The sequence below is a fragment of the Tamandua tetradactyla genome, chromosome 10 (assembly GCF_023851605.1).
Source record: "Tamandua tetradactyla isolate mTamTet1 chromosome 10, mTamTet1.pri, whole genome shotgun sequence".
In the NCBI taxonomy this organism is placed as follows: domain Eukaryota; kingdom Metazoa; phylum Chordata; class Mammalia; order Pilosa; family Myrmecophagidae; genus Tamandua; species Tamandua tetradactyla.
In genome coordinates, this window is record NC_135336.1 from 34,113,626 (window position 1) to 34,132,089 (window position 18,464).

General features: G+C 37.5%; 1 protein-coding gene and 1 long non-coding RNA gene across 3 annotated transcripts in view; one reads left to right on the forward strand and one right to left on the reverse strand.

Annotated features, from left to right (window-relative positions):
• The window catches only part of CCDC80 (coiled-coil domain containing 80), a 39,750-nt gene that overhangs the window by 11,910 nt on the left and 9,376 nt on the right, over positions 1-18,464 (forward strand). For both annotated transcript variants that reach the window (XM_077118389.1, XM_077118390.1), the window contains 3 exons: positions 912-1,068; positions 10,799-10,935; positions 12,988-13,136. In XM_077118389.1, the coding sequence (XP_076974504.1) occupies positions 912-1,068; positions 10,799-10,935; positions 12,988-13,136 (443 nt within the window). The remainder of the gene's footprint in view (positions 1-911; positions 1,069-10,798; positions 10,936-12,987; positions 13,137-18,464) is intronic.
• Positions 12,645-17,454, reverse strand: LOC143648409 (uncharacterized). Its single transcript, XR_013158543.1, has 3 exons — positions 17,332-17,454; positions 15,013-15,096; positions 12,645-13,544 (listed from the first exon to the last, which is right to left on the reverse strand). It is a non-coding gene; the product is annotated as an uncharacterized LOC143648409 (long non-coding RNA).

Consider the following 18,464-nt stretch of genomic DNA (forward strand, 5'->3'; position numbering starts at 1 on the left):
GAAGGGCAACTGACATAATGAAGAAAGTAGAGACGTTTTTATATTAGGTTAGATAAAAACATTGAGACATCCTTAGAGAGAGGGTTCAAGAGGGTCCTTCAAAAATAGCAGTATCTTCATTTTATCCAAAATAATGAAATACGTATTTTCCCAGATGGCTGGTGACTAAAATTTCTCTACCTTTCCTCATCTATCACAAAAGAAGTCAGGGATATGAACAAGATTGGAAGAGAGGGGGACTAGATGAACAACACTAGTTTGGACTAGGAGAGAAGACTGGACTGAAAGAGTAAAAATCTTCCTGTTAGAAAGCTCCAATATCAAAAGATGTCCACCATCAGCTCTGTACAAGCCCAACATGGCAATGAGTATTTTCTTATATGAAAAACAGAGGCCAAAACACCATCACTAAAAGTTTCTGTAAAGTTGCCTAATAAAATTCTAAATCATAGAATGTTCTGTGGTGCCAACATGCAATAGTATAGTAACCTCTGAATTCATGAATGTCTGATCAGCCAATGGGGATAAGGCAGGTCACAATGAGGGAAGGGAGCTAACATAAGGTGAACATTTATTAAGTGTCAAGTATTTATGTAATGCTCACAACAGCCTTGCAAAATAAGTGTTCTTGTGCAAAGTTCATAAGTGAGAGAACCAGGAAACAAGTTACTACATAAGGAAGGAAAATGGTGGAAGTGTGTCAAAAACTGTGTGTTATCTGGAGGCATTAAAAAAAAAGTATTTCAAATGCCTTTTTTTGGCCCTAATTATGCTTCTTGTCCAACAGAATAGCCTATAGTTTAGGTGTCAATCACTACCAGTCCTCTATTCCAAATCATCTCTTTTGATTTTGCCTCAGTGTGGAACTATGACTGTAAATTAATATTTGCTTGCCCTTCACCCACCTCCAGCTGATCACGGCTCCTAAGACTGAGAACAACATGTATGTACAGCAGAGAGATGAATATCTAGAAAATTTCTGCAAAATGGCCACCAGGAAAATCTCCGTGATCACCATCTTCGGCCCTGTCAACAACAGCACCATGAAAATCGACCACTTCCAGCTAGGTTCTCGTAAACATTTTTATTATACTATTGTTTTCCTCATATCCAAGGTGGGACAAGCTTTATGGGAGAGGCTGGACAGGGATGGGACATCAAAAGGAGAATTCAGATGTCCAGAGGGCTTTTTGCTTTTTCTTTATGGTATCCCATCCTGGGATTTTTCTGGTTTAAGTTTTCAGCACTGTAAAAACTATGCAATTGTTCTATGGTTTGAAAGTCAGTAAGGTGAAGAAAATGAGAGAGGTAATACAGTGGGGGGTAAGCAACAATGTGTTCAGATATCCCCTTCTAGATCCTGAGTCTCCTTGCTTCCCACAGACTTAATGGTGCGGGTGACTCACTCACAAATGAGGACCAAGCCCTTGGAAATGTTTGACTTCTGGCTAGGCTAGGGAGTCAACTCACCAAGGCTGAGAGAAGCTATTAAGCTAAATGAAAAGTCACTGAAAATATGGACTAAACTATACCCAAGTCCTTTTGAAAAGTGGAAGAATTTGGCTGAATTTAGAATATTCACAATTTTTCATCTTAATGATACATATGAGACTCAGTGACTCATGCAGCTCAGCATTGGGTAGCTGAGTGCTAACTCATTGCAGTTCTCATGGGAATACAGCATGACTTACTGTGATTAGATAAGCTTCATAGTCAGGAGCCCAAAATATCATCTATCTGCTTTCTTTTATTACATTTCTAGGACTCTGTTTTTCTTTTTACTTTTCTTGCATTCATTCTCTGCATTTATTAGCTCACTTTCCCCTGAGATAGCTCCAAAGAAAAAGTAAATAGCATCCTGCCAAATGTCCTATCATAAATCATTGTGGCTTGGTGATTGGCTTGTCTGTTGAGGACAACTGGACATTTATCCCTGGGTTGTGTGAATGTTTGGAGAAGAGAGCAAGAAATGAAGCAGTATCCTTAACCAAAACAACCACAACAAAAATTATTCACAAAACAGACGCAAAAGAGATTCTAGAATCAAACTGAGAGGGGTTCAGATCGAGCGCCACAACTTATTAGTTGTATGACCATGAACAAGTCACTTTCCAAGTCTCAGCTTAGAGGATAATGGTAGCTATTTCACAGCTATGGTGAGGATTAAATGAGAGGATGTGTGCAAGTACTGTCACAATAGGCAATCACTCCTTAGTGAATGGTATTACCGAGGTCATCATTATCACCACCATTTGATCTGATAGGCATCTGGAGATCAAGAAGCCAAAACAAGGACAGGACAGTTATAATTGCAAAATATGTAACTACTTTCTCCTCATCACAGAATGTTGATACTTGAACATTCGCAACCACCCTTCAAGGTCAGGCTGCATTACTATTCCTGGTGATAAAAGTGAAACCCAAGAGACTTACACTAACTGGGATTCAAACCACTTGCTTTCTAGATTTACGAATAGTAGATGAGCCACTGAGCTTAATTATAACCCAAATGTCTAGAGAGGACGTACAGAGATTTGCCAAGTGTTCTCAGTGTCAAATGTGTTACCCACTAACTTTTACACAAAATATTTTCCTTCCTTATTTCAGACAAGTTTGGAAAAATCATTATGTTGTCCACCGCAACCACTATATCATCCTAACTGTTATAAGCATCTGGTGCTGCCTTGGCAAATTTTTAGCATAATCTTGCTATTTGCTAGACATCTGGATTCAATATGAATGGTAGAGCAGCTAAGGTTTTCTTTTCTGCCTTATTGGAAACCAGGTATTGTAATTTGGGTGTTTGCCTCACTGAATTGAAGCCTGGATACAATTTGAAGGAGGCTTTGATTTTGTTCCTCATCTAATTCCTGGAAGACTTATTTCTCCTTATGTCATGTCCCGGGTTACCCTTATGGGAAAACCTGTAACATTTTCAGCCAAGACTGGGAGTCAGCCATGGGAAAATAAGAACTGGCATAGCTATGGTCTCATTGAACCAAACTCCAGCCTTGACTGATTTTCAGCTGGAAATCTATCAGATGGCCTAACTTTTCTTTAAAAATAAATCAAGCCTTCACCTCCTCCAGACTTCTACTGGGGCTTGATGGCAGAGCAGCTGCAATGTAGGCTATACTCATCAGCTGGTCCACTTACTAAATGTTTTTGTAACTTTGATGATGGAACCTACAAATCTTATGGTACTTACTTTAAGACTTAAGGCATTGGCATTAGCCTGAAGAAAGTAATTTTTGCTTGAGTAAAGTCCAGTTAATAGTAAAGCCATCTAGTTCGGCCAGCACAGAGAATGTTATGTGAAGGGGTTTAAAATAGCCTAGCACAAAACAGCATTCGTAATTGTTAGTGATATTGGAAATGTCAATCTAAGACAGGGATATTGGTGTGTACTAAGAGGATGGATTATAGCCTAAGTTTGTCAGATAGGAAGAAGCTATTGGCTAAAGGTACTTTATTGTAGAATGAAAAAAAAGTAGGGGTAAATATAGCAAGAGTATTTCTTTCTTAGTGAAATATAGAGATGAAAAATATGGTAAGACTGATATTTGACTATCAAGTTTTGAGGGCTACAGCACACTGGACATGTTAGGAAGTTCTTTAATAGCTTTTTTGGCGGGGAGGAGGTTAGAGGGATGAAAAGGATTATTGAAAAGTTGATGGGAGTGGGAGATGGCATCAGAGAAGTACAGATGCCTAAATTATATGAGTAAGGAACTCATATGTGAATTTCTAAAATAAGTTTTGTATGTACAATAGAATGCATGTCAGCTATGGGTTATCTACAACACTCTTCTGTGTTGGATTGAAGAGACTGGTTCTTTTTTGGCATGTCTCATAATCATAAGGATCCATAATAATTCAAAAATGCTTCTATCCCTCAGAAGCAGTCCTGAAAATTGAGCCTTTGCTCTCAACTCCTCCTTTCCTTCTCTTGACTCTACCCTCCTGCACTTGGAGGAGAAACTGATTAAGCGCTCAGATTTTTAGACACTGAGTGTGGTATCCCTCTCTGTTTATTCAGTCTTTGATTATCAATCATTCTGTGCCCTAGAGGCAAGAGAGCCTGCCTCCTAACTCGTTCAGTCATCCTACCCCACTGCCTTTATTACTTCTAACATCAAATATCTAAGTGTCAAGATCAGAGCCTGACAATCCAGATGTGAAATGTGTTGGAAGAATGTGGTAGGGGGATGAGCTCTTCTAATTGCAGTCAACAGAGAGGGTATTATAAATATAGAGTCCTGAAAAGCACGTTGATTTAATGGAGGGGTCTTGAAAAATAAGTAGATTTTTTTGGGGGTAGGTGATATCAAAGTACTTTTTGTTTTTATTTTATTTTTTAAATAAATGACACATTTTCTGGATTCCAAAGCCAAAGTTATATCGAAAGAGATAAAAGACAGGTCTTACACCCACTCCCAACACTTTACTCTGTTACTCCCTGTCCCCATAGGTAATCATTTTTATAATTCCTTATTTATTCATTTATTGCTTCTTTATGCAAATACAAGTAGATATAAATACATGTATTCCCTCTATTTTAATTCAAAATATAGCATATTATACATAACTTGCTTTCTTGACTTAATAATATTTCCTGGAGATCTTTTCATGTAAGTTTATAGAGCCATTGTAACATTGTACCATAGTTTATTTAACCTGTCCCCTTGTTGATGGACACTTAGTTGTCTTCAATATTTTATTATAAAAATTTTATAATTAATAACCTTGTACATATGTCACTATGAGTGTAGATGAACCCAGAAGATAGATTCTTAAAAGCAAGATAATTGGATCTAAAGGGAAAATATAAGTATTTTCGGTGGCTATTGTCAGAATTCTTTCTGTACAAGTTACAACAAATTGTATGTCTGTTTCCCCAAACCTCTCCAATTGAGATTATGATCACATTTTAGGGATATTTTTTGCCAATCTGATATGTGAGAAGTGGCATCTTAGTGTATGGTGGTGTTGGGTTGCATTTCTCTTTTTATTAATATGAGCTTTTCATATGTTTAAGGACCATTTATATTTCTTCTTCTGTGTTCTTTGACAATTTTTCCATTGCATTGTAGATTGTTGGTCTTCTTCATCTCAAATTATAGCATTCTTTATAAATTAAAATGAAAATTCAGACTCCCAGTTTTCTCCCCAGACCAAGATACTGAGTCATTTGTTTGAGGATAGGCTCCAGGGATCTGTATTTTTAAAATATTGCTCAGGTGATTCACTGCTAAATTTAGTCTAGAGCAGAAGATTGGGCATAGCATAGAAGTGGAACTGAGGGTTAAAAATTTAGTTTAGCAGTTGATTTTAGAGGATTTTAAATATCAGGACAAAGAATTTAAACTTTACTTGATAAACCATGGGAAGTCAGTAAAGATTTCTGAATACGTTTTTCAAATAATTTTTAAAGTTTGGTAAAGTCAGTCTGTAGCACGGAAAAGCATCAGGGCAGTTCAGACTCTTCAATGACTGGACGTGTTGATCTCTCTAGGGACCCAGTGAGAGCAGCGTCCTTTTGACCAGGAATGGCTAGGTTAGCCCTGTCTATGAATGCAATGCAGCCACTCGTCCCACAGTGCTGTGGTAGGTAGGTAGGTTGACCTGCTCATAGAATAAAATGAGGGCAAGCAAATCAAATGTAGGCAAAGTTATTTGTATTTATCTGTTTCCAAGCAGGAGGAAGTATAACCCCATAGTGGGAGGCAAAGTTTATATGAACTGAAATAATCCACTATAAACTATCCACCAATCCTGAGATTATTCTTGAGATAAAAGCAATTCAGCTTCTGCTGGAGTCTTTGCCTCCAGATTTACCCAAAACACAGCTGCGAGAATTTTGACCCGTGTTGATTTCTTGAATAGAATAATTATATTTTAAATGTCTTACACATATGTTTTATTTAAAAGAATTAGTATGTGAAAATCCATATTCAGAAAATAATATGTGTGGGTTTGGTTTTCAAGTTACAGCCAGACTGGCGGTGTTGCAGATTCACAAACTCAAAGGAAAATTTGAGGTTTGATTGTGTGCCTTCTACACAGATACAGATTTCCCCACCCTTTTTTCCCATCCTTTATTATGCTTTTTTTTCATGTGGTATCTTTCTTAGAGGACTGTTTTTATGATTTCCAAATCTCTACCGAGTGCCTCATATGTGCCAGGAAATGTGCTAGGCTATGAGGATATACACGATGACCAAAACGATGATCAAAACTCAATCCGTGTTGTTGAGTCATTCATATCTAGTTGTAAGGTAGACATGTAAATAGTTGGTTACAATACCAGGAGATAAGCATTATCACAGAAGAATGCAAAAACATATGAGTGCACAGGTGAGATAAAGACAGGTTGAATAGCTAATTAGTAGTTCCACATGGACAAGAGAGGAATAGCATTGCAGGAAGAGAGAAGATGCTTTTAGAAACTGAAAATATAGGACTTGAGCTTAAGGTATGGTGGAAGAGTTAAGAGGCCAACTAGCTGAGACAGAACAAGTCCAAGTAGTAAATGGCCTTGTGTGCAATGGCAGAGTATGATTTTATCCTGTAGGTCAGTAGCTTTCTGTCCTTAGAGTGCATAAAAATCACCCAGGAAGATTATTAAAATATCTGTACCTTTATCACTAGCAATTCTTAGTAAGTTGGCCTGTAGTCAAGACTTACAATTTTATCAAGCACTCCAGGTGATTATGATGAAAGCACTCTGTGGATTATACCTAGAAATACTGCTAGGGGAATTAGGGAACTTTTGACATCATGGGAGAGACTCAAGTGGTCCAGGGACATTGGTGAAATGGCCTGGACTTAAGGAAGGGAAGAAGGGAGGAAGAGAAACCATGTATATCATAGAGAAGCAACCACAGTTGGAAACTTTTGAACATAATGCCTGGTACACAGCTGGTGTTTAATAAGTTGTAGCTGAATCTGAATTTTTCTGAAGTAGCTTGGCTGTCTATAGTTAGATGGAGAAGAACTAATACATGAAAACATTTACTTCTATCTAAATTTGACTCCTCACTTTTGGTCTCGGAGTTCTTAAAGAATAGGGACCTAGCCAAACATCCCACATTCACTTCTAGGCCTAGTACTTATCAGCAGGCAACAAAGTTTACCCTCCCTGGATGTCTTTCTCAATAATCTTGGGCTGATGATCAGGCGCATGGAATGACCCAACTTCACCAATGGGCTTGGGCCTGTGAATCATTTCAGCTGAACTGAGAGCATGTGAAGTTTATAGGATGCTTCCTAAAGAATTTTTGCTTCTAAGTCCCACAGCCTTTGATGGGGACTAGAAAGCTGTGGCAGAACTTGGATATAATTAACGAAAAGCTGCCAACTTTATGTTATTTTTCCCGACTGAGGGGAAGCTTTTGTTCACTAGCCCTGATTTAGACAGAACGCAGAGGTTTGTGTCAGGAGCAGGCAGCTGAGATAGGAGCTGCCCTTCCACCACATTCTCCTCCTCAGGATGCAGCCTGATGTGGCCCTTGCTGTAGAGTTACCCCCATTCAAGTTAAGTCCAGCGCTAATCACCACATTCATTGTTTTTCTTTGGCAGATTCTCCTACTCAGAACAAACCTTCATTTAGGATGTAGCTATTTCTGTAGTCTGGGAGTACAAAAATTTTTATTTCTATACTTGGTTGAAACATTTCAGAAAACATTTTTGTTGAAAGAAGAAACCAGACTATGAGATTGGTTTCTTGCCGTATCCTAGTAGAACACGTTTGGCTTAAATCTAGGTCCTAGACCCTCTCTGTCCCTTGAGTATGAGGTATTTTGTTATAAGAAGAGAATGGTGGACAGCAGTGATGTTGTGTTACCTGAGTCCTAAACTTCACTCTTTTTTAACCAGCAGTGTAAACTGTTATATAAGTTATTCCCCTACTTGCCTATCACAGGTTGAGTTTTCTGGGAAACAGAAGCTGAGACTCTGAGATTTGCATGCAAGAGCTTAATGGGGAGTGTTCTAAGAAGCAATACCTATGAGGAGAGAAGAAGGCAAGAATTTGTAGGGGGAGGACTTGAACTGCTATGAGTTGCCACAAGGCCTCAGCCAATCCTATGTGTTGTCTTCAGGTTGTCCCAGTTTGAAGGACTCGGGGAAAGGCAACTCCTTTCATTGAGAGAAATTCTCAGAGAAGGACTCTTGCTCCTAATACTTATAGCAACTGGTAAAATGATTGCCTCAGTCCTGAAAAAAACCATACACCACACTATAAGTCCTTGTTTTCATCTGCAAAAAAGCGACTAGCTTGGTCCAGGTAATATCTGATCAGTTATCTTTTGCCACAATGACGCTGTATAACAAAGACCCATAAACCTATGGGGAATGTAACATAAATATTTATTCAGTCATAAATCTGGGGAGTTAAGCTAATCTGGGCTTGACTTGGCTAGGCTTGCTCATATGTCTACAGGCAGTTGCAGGTTGCCCAGGTGGTTCTTCTGGTCTCAGCTGGACTGTATGCATGTTTGGGAGTCAGTTGGCTGTTGGCTAATCTCATTTAGCCTTGGCTGGGATAATTTGTGTAACTTGACTTTCATCATCGGGCTAGCGTGGGCATATTCTCATGGTGATGTGAGGCAAGAGCAATCCTCAATGTGCAAACCTATTTCTTGCTTCTGCTTAGGTCTCGTATACTAGCATTTCATTAGCCAGAGCAAATTGCATAGATAAACTCAGAATCAAGAGGTGGGATAGTTCATCCCATTCACTGTAACAGGGACCTGCAGAGTTATTGAGCAAAAGGCATAGTTATAGGAAAGGGTGAAGAATTGAGGCCATTTTAAAAATTTACTGCAAAGTACAACTTTCTTCCATCTCAGCCATTCATTGACTTTTGTGACTCCATCAGTTAGGTAAATGCCAATGGTATAATTTTTTTCTAACCAGGAAGTTTTTACCTGAAGTCAGGGATCATATCTTACTTATCTCTGAATCCTGCATCTAACATAGAACCTGACCAGAACATTAGCACTAAATATTTTGTTGAATGAACAAAACCAAAAATGAATGTATATTAGGAATTAAAAATAGTAATTCCTAGGACAAAATAAAATATGATTTGTAAAGTCTTGGAGCCAGAACATTAGTTAAGGACTTTATGAAAAATCAGTTTTTAAAATTGATTCTCTTACTATTATCTTTACCGTCATAATCATTATTATTGTTAATTACAAATAAAATGTGCTCCCTGCTATAATTTAAATAATGTAGACACACATAGAATAAACAGTGAAAGTTTGCACCTCATTTCTCCCCACTGCCATCTCATTCCCCACAGGCAAACATTGCTATCAGTTGTGTTTCCTTTCAGACCTATTCCATATACTCCTATGGATGCATATTCTTTTTCTTTCTTTTTTTTTTGAACAAAGACTAAAGGCATATTCTGCACTTTATTCTACAACTTGCTTTTTATACTCAAGGAGGTATAGGAAAAAAACCATGAATCAAGCAACGTATTTAAATTAATTTGTATTTTATTAATAACTACAAAAATTTGCATTTGAAAAGTAGTTTATATATGTATGATGCATATCAGTTTCCATTTTGTGCACAGAGGTTGATATGCAAATAGACTCTCAATTCCTACCTATTTGGGTCATTTTTATGAAGCACTTTCATGACTGTAGGGGGGATCTCCCTGAGGGAAATCTTATATATTTTTAATCACCCATCAAATAAAGCAAAGTTATAGTTCAAATGTAATTACTCTCCTTTTATCAGTAAAAATGTCATGGTCTATGGTACTCAGGCTATAACCTCTATCTGCAAAATTTTGTTTGTGTCTACTGTAATATTATTTGATGGGCAGTAATGTTGATAATATCTGAGAAATTCTCTTTGCCAATATTTCTGTTATCACATATTTGTTGATTTTAATTTTTCACATTTGTTTTTATTATAGGGAATTATTTTACAGATAAAAATTTAGATAGGCCGAGGGGAACACTGTAACCTATATGAAAGGGAAGAAGTAAAGATAGCTGCCCTATCCTTGGATATATTAAATTGCTTTCCAGACATAGGATTTGACATGTAGAGCCACATTTACCATGATTTACATGCTTCGCAGTAATGCAACAACACCTTTAGAACTTTTCAGACTTATATATTAATGATTGAATTCTAGAGTCGGATGGTTGAAAAAGTGCCTAATGGTTAAAAGCTTCCACCAATTCATTTACAACAATTTGAAAGAAGTGTATTTTGAATTGCTTCACTTCTTTTGGAGACAAAATGGACCTGTGACTAGGTTTAAACATAGACATTTAATTTTTCTCTTTAGCAGTGACATGGTGTACTGAATTCCAAAGAGAATTCTATAATAGACAAGAGGAACAGATGCAGATTTTAGACTCAGAATTATTTTTAATGGAAATAAGAAAACTTAACCAAAGCATCAGGGTCTAATTCCCTGGTGAGTTGAGGTGATTATTGATGGCTTGAGTGCATTAGCAGTCTTCGCCCAAGGATGACTTAGCAGTTTTCACTCTCACTTTGCTCCTTCTGATTCATTATGACCAGGGTATAATAGTCCAGGTATACAGAGATAGGACCTTGATCAGCTTCGGAACAGTGACTTTCAAAATTAGTTTATTTTTCACTTATTTCTACATTTATTCATGTCGGAACCTTTGGTTCAAACAAATATTAGTCCATTATTTAAGTCATTACAGCTGGTATATTTAAAGTCTCTACCCATTCCCCTCCCACTCATTTCTATCTTACTCACATATGAATTTATCATGTTTCATTTGCCTTAAGATAATGAAAAACCCATGCGAGTGGTGGATGATGCAGACTTGGTAGACCATCATCTCATCAGTGAGCTGAGGAAAGAGTATGGAATGACCTACAATGACTTCTTCATGGTGCTGACGGATGTGGACCTGAGAGTAAAGGTACAATGTCCTCTTCTGGATAATGGAGTTTCCATTTCTTAGAATGATTTTTTTTCTTTCAACAAGTATATTAGACATATGAGTAAGTTGCATGAATTATTTCATAAACTGGGAGGTTTTGAAATGGCCCAGATATTCCAGGTTATCCTTTAGAATTCATGGCCAGAAATGTGGTCTCAGCAAAAGATTGATGTTTTAGTTTCCTCGTTGCTAAAGCAAATATCATGCAATAGGTTGGCTTACATAATAGGAATATATTGCCTCATGGTTTTGAGGCCAGGAGAAGTCCAAATCAAGGCATCATCAAGGCAATACTTTCTTGCCAAAGACTGTGGTGTTCTGGGGCTGGCTGCTGTTGATCCTTAATCCTTTGCTTTTCTCTCACATGGTAGTGCATATGGCAGCCTCTCACTGTTTCTCCTTTCTCTTCTGGATTCCACTGATTTTTACCTTTCTTTGGCTTTCTCCTCTATGTGTCTAAATTTCCTTCTGTTTGTAAAGGATTCTAAAAATAGGATTAGGACCCAGCCAGATTCTTTTGGGCCATACTTAACTAAAGTAACCTCATCAAAAGGTCCTATTTATAATGGTTTACATTGATAGGAATGGATTAAGTTTAAGAACATGTTTTTCTGGGGTATATAGCTCCAAACTGCCACAGTTGGATTCCCTGTATTCCCAATACTTGACTCAGACTAAATTATTCTCTAATATCAACGCTGTGCCTCTGACACTTATTGAGCAGCTATGATGTGCCAGGCATTGGGGATAAAAGGTAAAGAGTATTTGGCCCCTGCCTTCAAGAAACCCACTGCCTGCTTTGTAAAAACCTGGAAGTTTACTTCCTGATCCAATGTGAACAAGGAACATAGGGTTTATACCTAGTTTCTCCCTTTGCTTAGGGATAAATGTTCTGAATCATGAAAAGCTGTGCAATTTAGTCATAATAATAATAAAACTAGCTAACTTTTTGGAGTGCCTTCCTGGTACCAGGCACTCTGCTCGACCGTTTACAATGCTTATATAAAACCTCTAAGACAAATACTAGTATTAACAGAAGCTCATATGGTTAAATAACTTGCCCAAGTTTAGTCAGTTAGCATTTTACTATAAACCCACCTAGGCTGGCTTCAGTGCCCACTATCTTAACCACTCTAGCACACTGACAGTATTTCATGGTTACAAGAGAGTCTTTAGAGGAAAAGTGGCCTGGACTATCAAAATAGTTTATTCTACTTGCAGAATGTTTCTAAATGTGGAAAGTCATTCCTTCGTTCATATATTCAGCACTTGTGTTATCACATCTCTAATATGAGATGTTGTACTTGATGATCTCTAGGGTCCCACCAGCTCTAACATTTGGGGTGCAGCTCCAAGCCATGTCCACCTGGCCCTCTAGCTTGTGCTGGTTTTGTTCAGCCCTGAAATTCATTTCAGACTGCTATTGTAAGTCCAGACAGCAACAATCCTGGAAACTGAATTGCATTGTCATTAAGTTGGATGCAAACTTGTTTTTGAGAATGCGCAAGCACATGTGACAAACTTTAACTGATGCTCACTCAGTAAAATTCTCTCTGGAAATCAAGAAGAATTCATATAGGCTCTTGATGACCACAGAATAGGCTCCCTTATGATGGAAAATCACCATTACTGTTAGGTCAGATACTTCAATGTACCTGCATTAGATAGTGTTTCTCACTTCTTCTCTAGTTTTGTAGTGAACAGGAACCAGCTTAGTCCCACTAAGGAAAGTAGGGAAATGAAGCTAGGATATGTATTGTGAGGAAGGCATGGGCTCTTTTTAATAAAAGGAGCCCAGTTAAGAAGAAATCCTCATGAAATTCAAAGTGGTAGTTGTTTTATGGATTCAGAACTTCAAAACATTAGTAGACGCTAGTAGAGCAGGAGAACTTATAAATTAGTGGACCCTCCAGGCTCTGATTTCTAAAAATTTCCCCAGAGTATCCCTGAGTTCTCCCAGGTTCTCTATCTTCTGAATAGAGGGAATAAACCCTTTTATACATTATATGTATCTATTCTTTTTTTAAACAGCAATACTATGAGGTGCCTATAGCAATGAAGTCTGTATTTGATTTGATCGATACTTTCCAGTCCCGAATCAAAGACATGGAGAAGCAGAAGAGGGAGGGCATCGTTTGCAAGGAGGACAAGAAGCAGTCATTGGAGAACTTCCTCTCCAGGTATGTCTCCTCTAGCATTTGTTCTGGGTGAGCAGATGAAAACACGCAGGAAATACAGAGTCATGTGTGTTTTCAGAAAGTGGCCTTTACGTGAAGGGGTTGGTCTCAGTTTCACTGCACACTGGTTTCTCCTCATCCTGTAGGAAGTAGCTTTGGACATGAGGCTGATGGGGTTCAGTTCCAAGCTTCACTGATTTGGTGACCTCTGATGGGTCTTTTCTCTCTTTTCTGATCCTTGTTTTTGGCACAAAATACCAAATTCTGATCTTTCATGAAGTTTAATTTATTCAGTCAGTGAATTTGGAGAGCTTTATTTACAACATTGTTATTTTTACATATTTATTAGGCCTCTTCTAGTTCCAAATACGGTTTGGTACGCTGTGCTTGATTTTCTGTTTCCTTCCAAATCTGCATGAAAGAAAAAAAAGAACCCAACTAAGATCTCAAAAGGGAAGAAATCTCTTAACCCTGATCCTTTTTTCTCTGGGGAGTATAGTTTATTGATAACTATTGTATAGTAACCCCAGTGCTAATGGTAAAGGAGCATACTCATAGAAAAGTGTAAAATAATCACTTCACTTTCCTCCCTTCTCCACCCTCCGCCCCCATGTTGGGTCATAATTCTACAGGCTGTTAGGGGCCCTTGGAGGAGCAAAGCTGGGGATGTTTCACCTACTACAAATAAACTCATAGAGACCTGAGCGTAAACACCACCCAGACAGCTAAGGGGCTCCAGGAAGAGCAAGAATTTTCTTGAAGACTCATTGGTAAATGTGTATCACTGTGGGAAGAACTTCCTTACTCATGCCCATAAAAGCACATTCTCCATATGTGAGTCAGAGAGTCAAGAGTTGTATGAAATTACTAAGTGGATAATTTAAATTATTAGATTCAGGAGGCCTGGGTCTCTTAGCAGAAAGCATTGTGATGTGTAAAGCAACTGAGTTTTATCACTGGTCCCAGTTTTGGATCTGTGACTTTTAAAACTGAGTTAACCCTGAGCTTCTCAATTAACCTATTTTAAAAATCCCTCACCTATAAAATGAAAATAATGATAGCAGGTAGCCTTGCTGCACACCAGGCTTGCTCTGATCACTTTTTGTGTGCTCATCTCTAGTGCTAAGTACTTCACCTTCATTTTTTAATTTTAATCCTCACAACATTGCATGAGTAACTATTGTCATGTCACAAACTAAACAATTGAGGTTTTTAGAGATTAACTTTCTCATGTCACTGAGATAATGACAGTTCTAGGACTCACTAGCCACCAGACAATCTGACTCCCAAAGTCTTTCTTATCTTATGCTCCTTTTGAAAATATGATGGGAATTAGTACTGACTCAAATGGCCAGAGTTTGAAGTAAAGGTAAACTCCTACAGCTAAAGGATTTCAGAGCTAAAAGGAACCTGAGGTTCTTCCTTCATCCAACCTCTCAGTGAAGTCCAGAATGTAGATGCTTTCTAAGTACTGAAAGCTTAACTCAACCTTCAGGTTGTGGTCTTGGCTGAGAAAGGGATCCAGGACTCCACTGGGCAGATGCCTCTTTGCTCTGTCCAGGCGACACTGAAACACCAACTTCTGATCCTCCAAATGGCAATGACTTAGAATGTTGATAAGAATCTTGTGGTCCTTAGATGTTTCCTTCCTCCCTCCTTCCCCTTCCCTTCCTTTCTTTCTTTTGGAAGAAAAGATTCTTTAGTTTACTTCTGATTTTAGCAGTTAGTATTAAATATATTAAAATTATAAATTCAAAACCTTAGTTCTTAAACTTTTAAATTTAGCTTATAAATATAACTATTCAATTTATAAGCTAGCAAATTTTAGCCATCACTTTATTTTTATTATAACAGCTTTATTGAGATATAATTCACATACCATACAATTCATCAACTTAAACTGTAAAGTTAATGCAGGGGTATGCAACCATCACCATCATCCAATTTCAGAAAGTTTTTATACCTATAAAGAAAAAATAAACTCCATATCCATTAGCAGTCAATTCCTATTTCCCCATCCACCACAGTCCTAAGCAATCAATAATCTACTTTCCTATTCTGGATATTTCCTCTAAATGTAATCATACATTATATAATTTTTGTGTCTGGCTTCCTAGGCTTAGTATAATGTTTTTGGGATTTATCCATGCCATAGCATGAATCAATACTTTGTTCCTTTTATAACCAAATGATTTGAAAATTTTTAAAATTTTATTGAGACATATGCACATACCATACAAACCATCTAAAGGATACAATCCCATAGCCATCACTTCTTTTTATTATGCAATATTATTGAGATATATTAACATACCACATAATCATCCAAAGTACTAATCAATAGCTTACATATTCACCATATGGTTGTGCATTTACCACCACTATCAATTTTAGAAATTTTAGTTACTCCAAAAATAATAATAAAAGTAAAAAAGAATACCCCTACCCCATTCTCCCCTTTTATTAATTAATTAATTTGTTTATTTATTTTTTATTTATATCTTTATTTTCTTATGCATCTTTCCATACACTGGATAAAGGGAGTGTTGGTCACAAGTTTTCACAATTACACAGTCATACCATAAAAGCTATAATGTTATACAATCATCATCAAGAATTTTTTTTTGTAAACTGGATTACAGGTTAACAGTTTCAGGCATTTCCTTCAATCTATTCTAATACATTAGAAATTAAAAAGGAATATCTGTATAATGTGTAAAATAAGATACAGAATGACCTCTTGACTCTATTTGAAATCTCTCAGCCACAGAAACTTAATTTTGTTCCATTTCTTTTCCCTCTTTTGGTCAAGCAGTCTTTCTCAATCCCATGATATCAGAGCCATTTCTCATGACTTGGAATCATGTCCCACATTGCCAGGGAGATTTACACTCCTGGGAGTCATGTCCCATGTAGGGAAGAGGGTAGTGAATTTATTTTCAGAGTTGGCTTAGAGAGAAAGGCCATATCTGAGCAACAAAAGAGGTTCTCTGTGGGTAACTCTTAGGCATAATTCTAAGTAGGCTTAGCTTCTCTTTATCAGGAGTAAATTTCATAAGGGCAAGCCCCAAGATTGAGGGATTGGCTTATTAAATTGGGAGTCCCTGATGCTTGTGAGAACACCAGGAATTCCCCAGGTAGGGAAGTTTAATAGTTCCACATTTTCCCTCAGTCCTGCAAGAGGACTTTGCAACTGTTTTTTTTTTTTTTTTTTTTAATTTTCTGTCCAAATTACTCTGGGATGTATCGGGGTATTACTTTAGCCTATACAAAATAACAAGATCTCATTGCCTATTCAAGGTTCCATGTAATTATGTTGTTTGAATAAACTGAACATATAGGTTAAAATAGATAGTGTGCTATGGAAAATATAACTTTTGTACCAAATAAACATCTCTTCCTTTCTTAAAAAAAATTTTAAACACAATGCTTCTCCATTCTCTCCTCCCCCAGATCCTGGTAACCTCTAATCTACTTTCTGTGTTTGCAAATTTGTTTACTCTAGATAGTTCATATAAGTGGAATCATACAATATTTGTCCTTTTGTGTCTGGCTTATTTCATGGAACATAATGTGTTTAACATTTGTCCATGTTCAAGCATCTATCAGGACTTCATTCCTTTTTATGATGTAAGGATATACCATGTTTTGTTTATCTGTGATATTCCATTATATGCATATACCACATTTTGTTAATCTATTAATCTCTTGATGGACACTTGGGATGGTTTCACCTTTGGCTATTGTGACTAATGCTGTCTTCCTTTTATTTTCACACAGAAGTTGAAGTTTTAAAATACAGACAATATCACCCTTTACTTTGTATTCTGATTTACCTTAGTTCTAACCAAACCAGCTTCATTCATATCTCTAGTTGAAGTTTGATCTCCTTTTCAGCTTCCTTAACAGTTGCTGTATGGAGTAATGCTGACTTTCAGAGCTGCAGAACTTTAACTCTGAGTCTTGGTATCACACATGTACCCAAAGTTACAGGGAATGACCAGGTTATACACAAAGAGCTTAGCATCTCATAATTTAGAAACTATAATGTTCTAACTCTGAGAACTGAATTTGAGAGCATAGGGTGTCAGAGGATAAAAAGTAGGTAGAGATTGGTGAATTGATGATTAAGAAGCACAGAATGTTCAATAAGGCTTATTGTAAAAGCTCCTGTATTGTAAGCTCTCACAGCACTCACATTTATTCCTGAGTTTTAACTGTTATTTCTAAATTCTGCTAGCTTTCTCTCATTTCATAGGCCTTCCCCTGGGCATTTCCTATCTCCAAAGATCTCTTAGTGTGTGGACTCTGTCAGCACTGAAGCTTTTTCCCTCTTAAAGGGCTCCAGTAAGCAACCCCACCTTGAATGGGTGGACAAACATCTCCATAGAAACCATCTGATCAAAAGTTACCACCCACAACTGGGTGTCACATCTCCATGGAAACAATAAAAATGATCCCACCCAGCAAAATTGAATGAGGATTAAAGGACATGGCTTTTCTTGTGTATACAACAGTTTCAAACTAGCATAGTACCTGTCCCCACTCCCCTGGGTTCACCAATCAAGAACTGGAGTTGGTATCTGTCTCTATGTGACCCTTTTCCTTGGGGCACAACCCTTTTCCAGTGTTTTAATCTCAGCCAACTCCAAAAGTCTGTTTTTTTCTTTTCTGTTCATCAACCCCACATCCTTTCTGCTGGGAGAGACCCCAGAGTTCCTTTTTTGTGCCTGCCCTGGGTTTATCTGTGCTTGGAGCTTGTGTTCAGCAATCCAGATTTGTTAATTAAGTACACAATTGGTGCTTGCTTTAACTCTCCTTGTCTTGATCCTAGTAGAAACTGCTTCTTTTTCCCTCAGGGAAGTGTCTCCAAAACAGCCTGCCATGCCAGCTTGGGAAGGATACCAGCCTCCACAGTTTAGGAGACTTACTTATAGTTCTGGACTGTGATCTTGGCTCTTCCACCAGTTCCAGACTGGTGTACAGTGTGTGTCCTGTCATGGAAGTCCCCCAGACAGTTGTTCCAGACAGTTCCTGGCTATTTACTAGCTGCCCTAGAGGACTAACTAAATTCCACACCTCCCTATGCCACCATCTTGCCCCACCTTCTCAAGCCATCACTTTTAAAGAGGCTTTGAACCAAGTTTGATCTTGCTTACAAACTCAGTAATTAAGTAACTTCATAATTTCAAACAGCAATTATACATTTAACATATTTCCATTATTTGTAATAAATACACAAAAACCTTTCTGAGTTCTTAAATGATCCATAAATTAAAAAAATTAAACTTATAAATACAGTGAATCTAAAGCTCTCAGACCTTCCAGTAA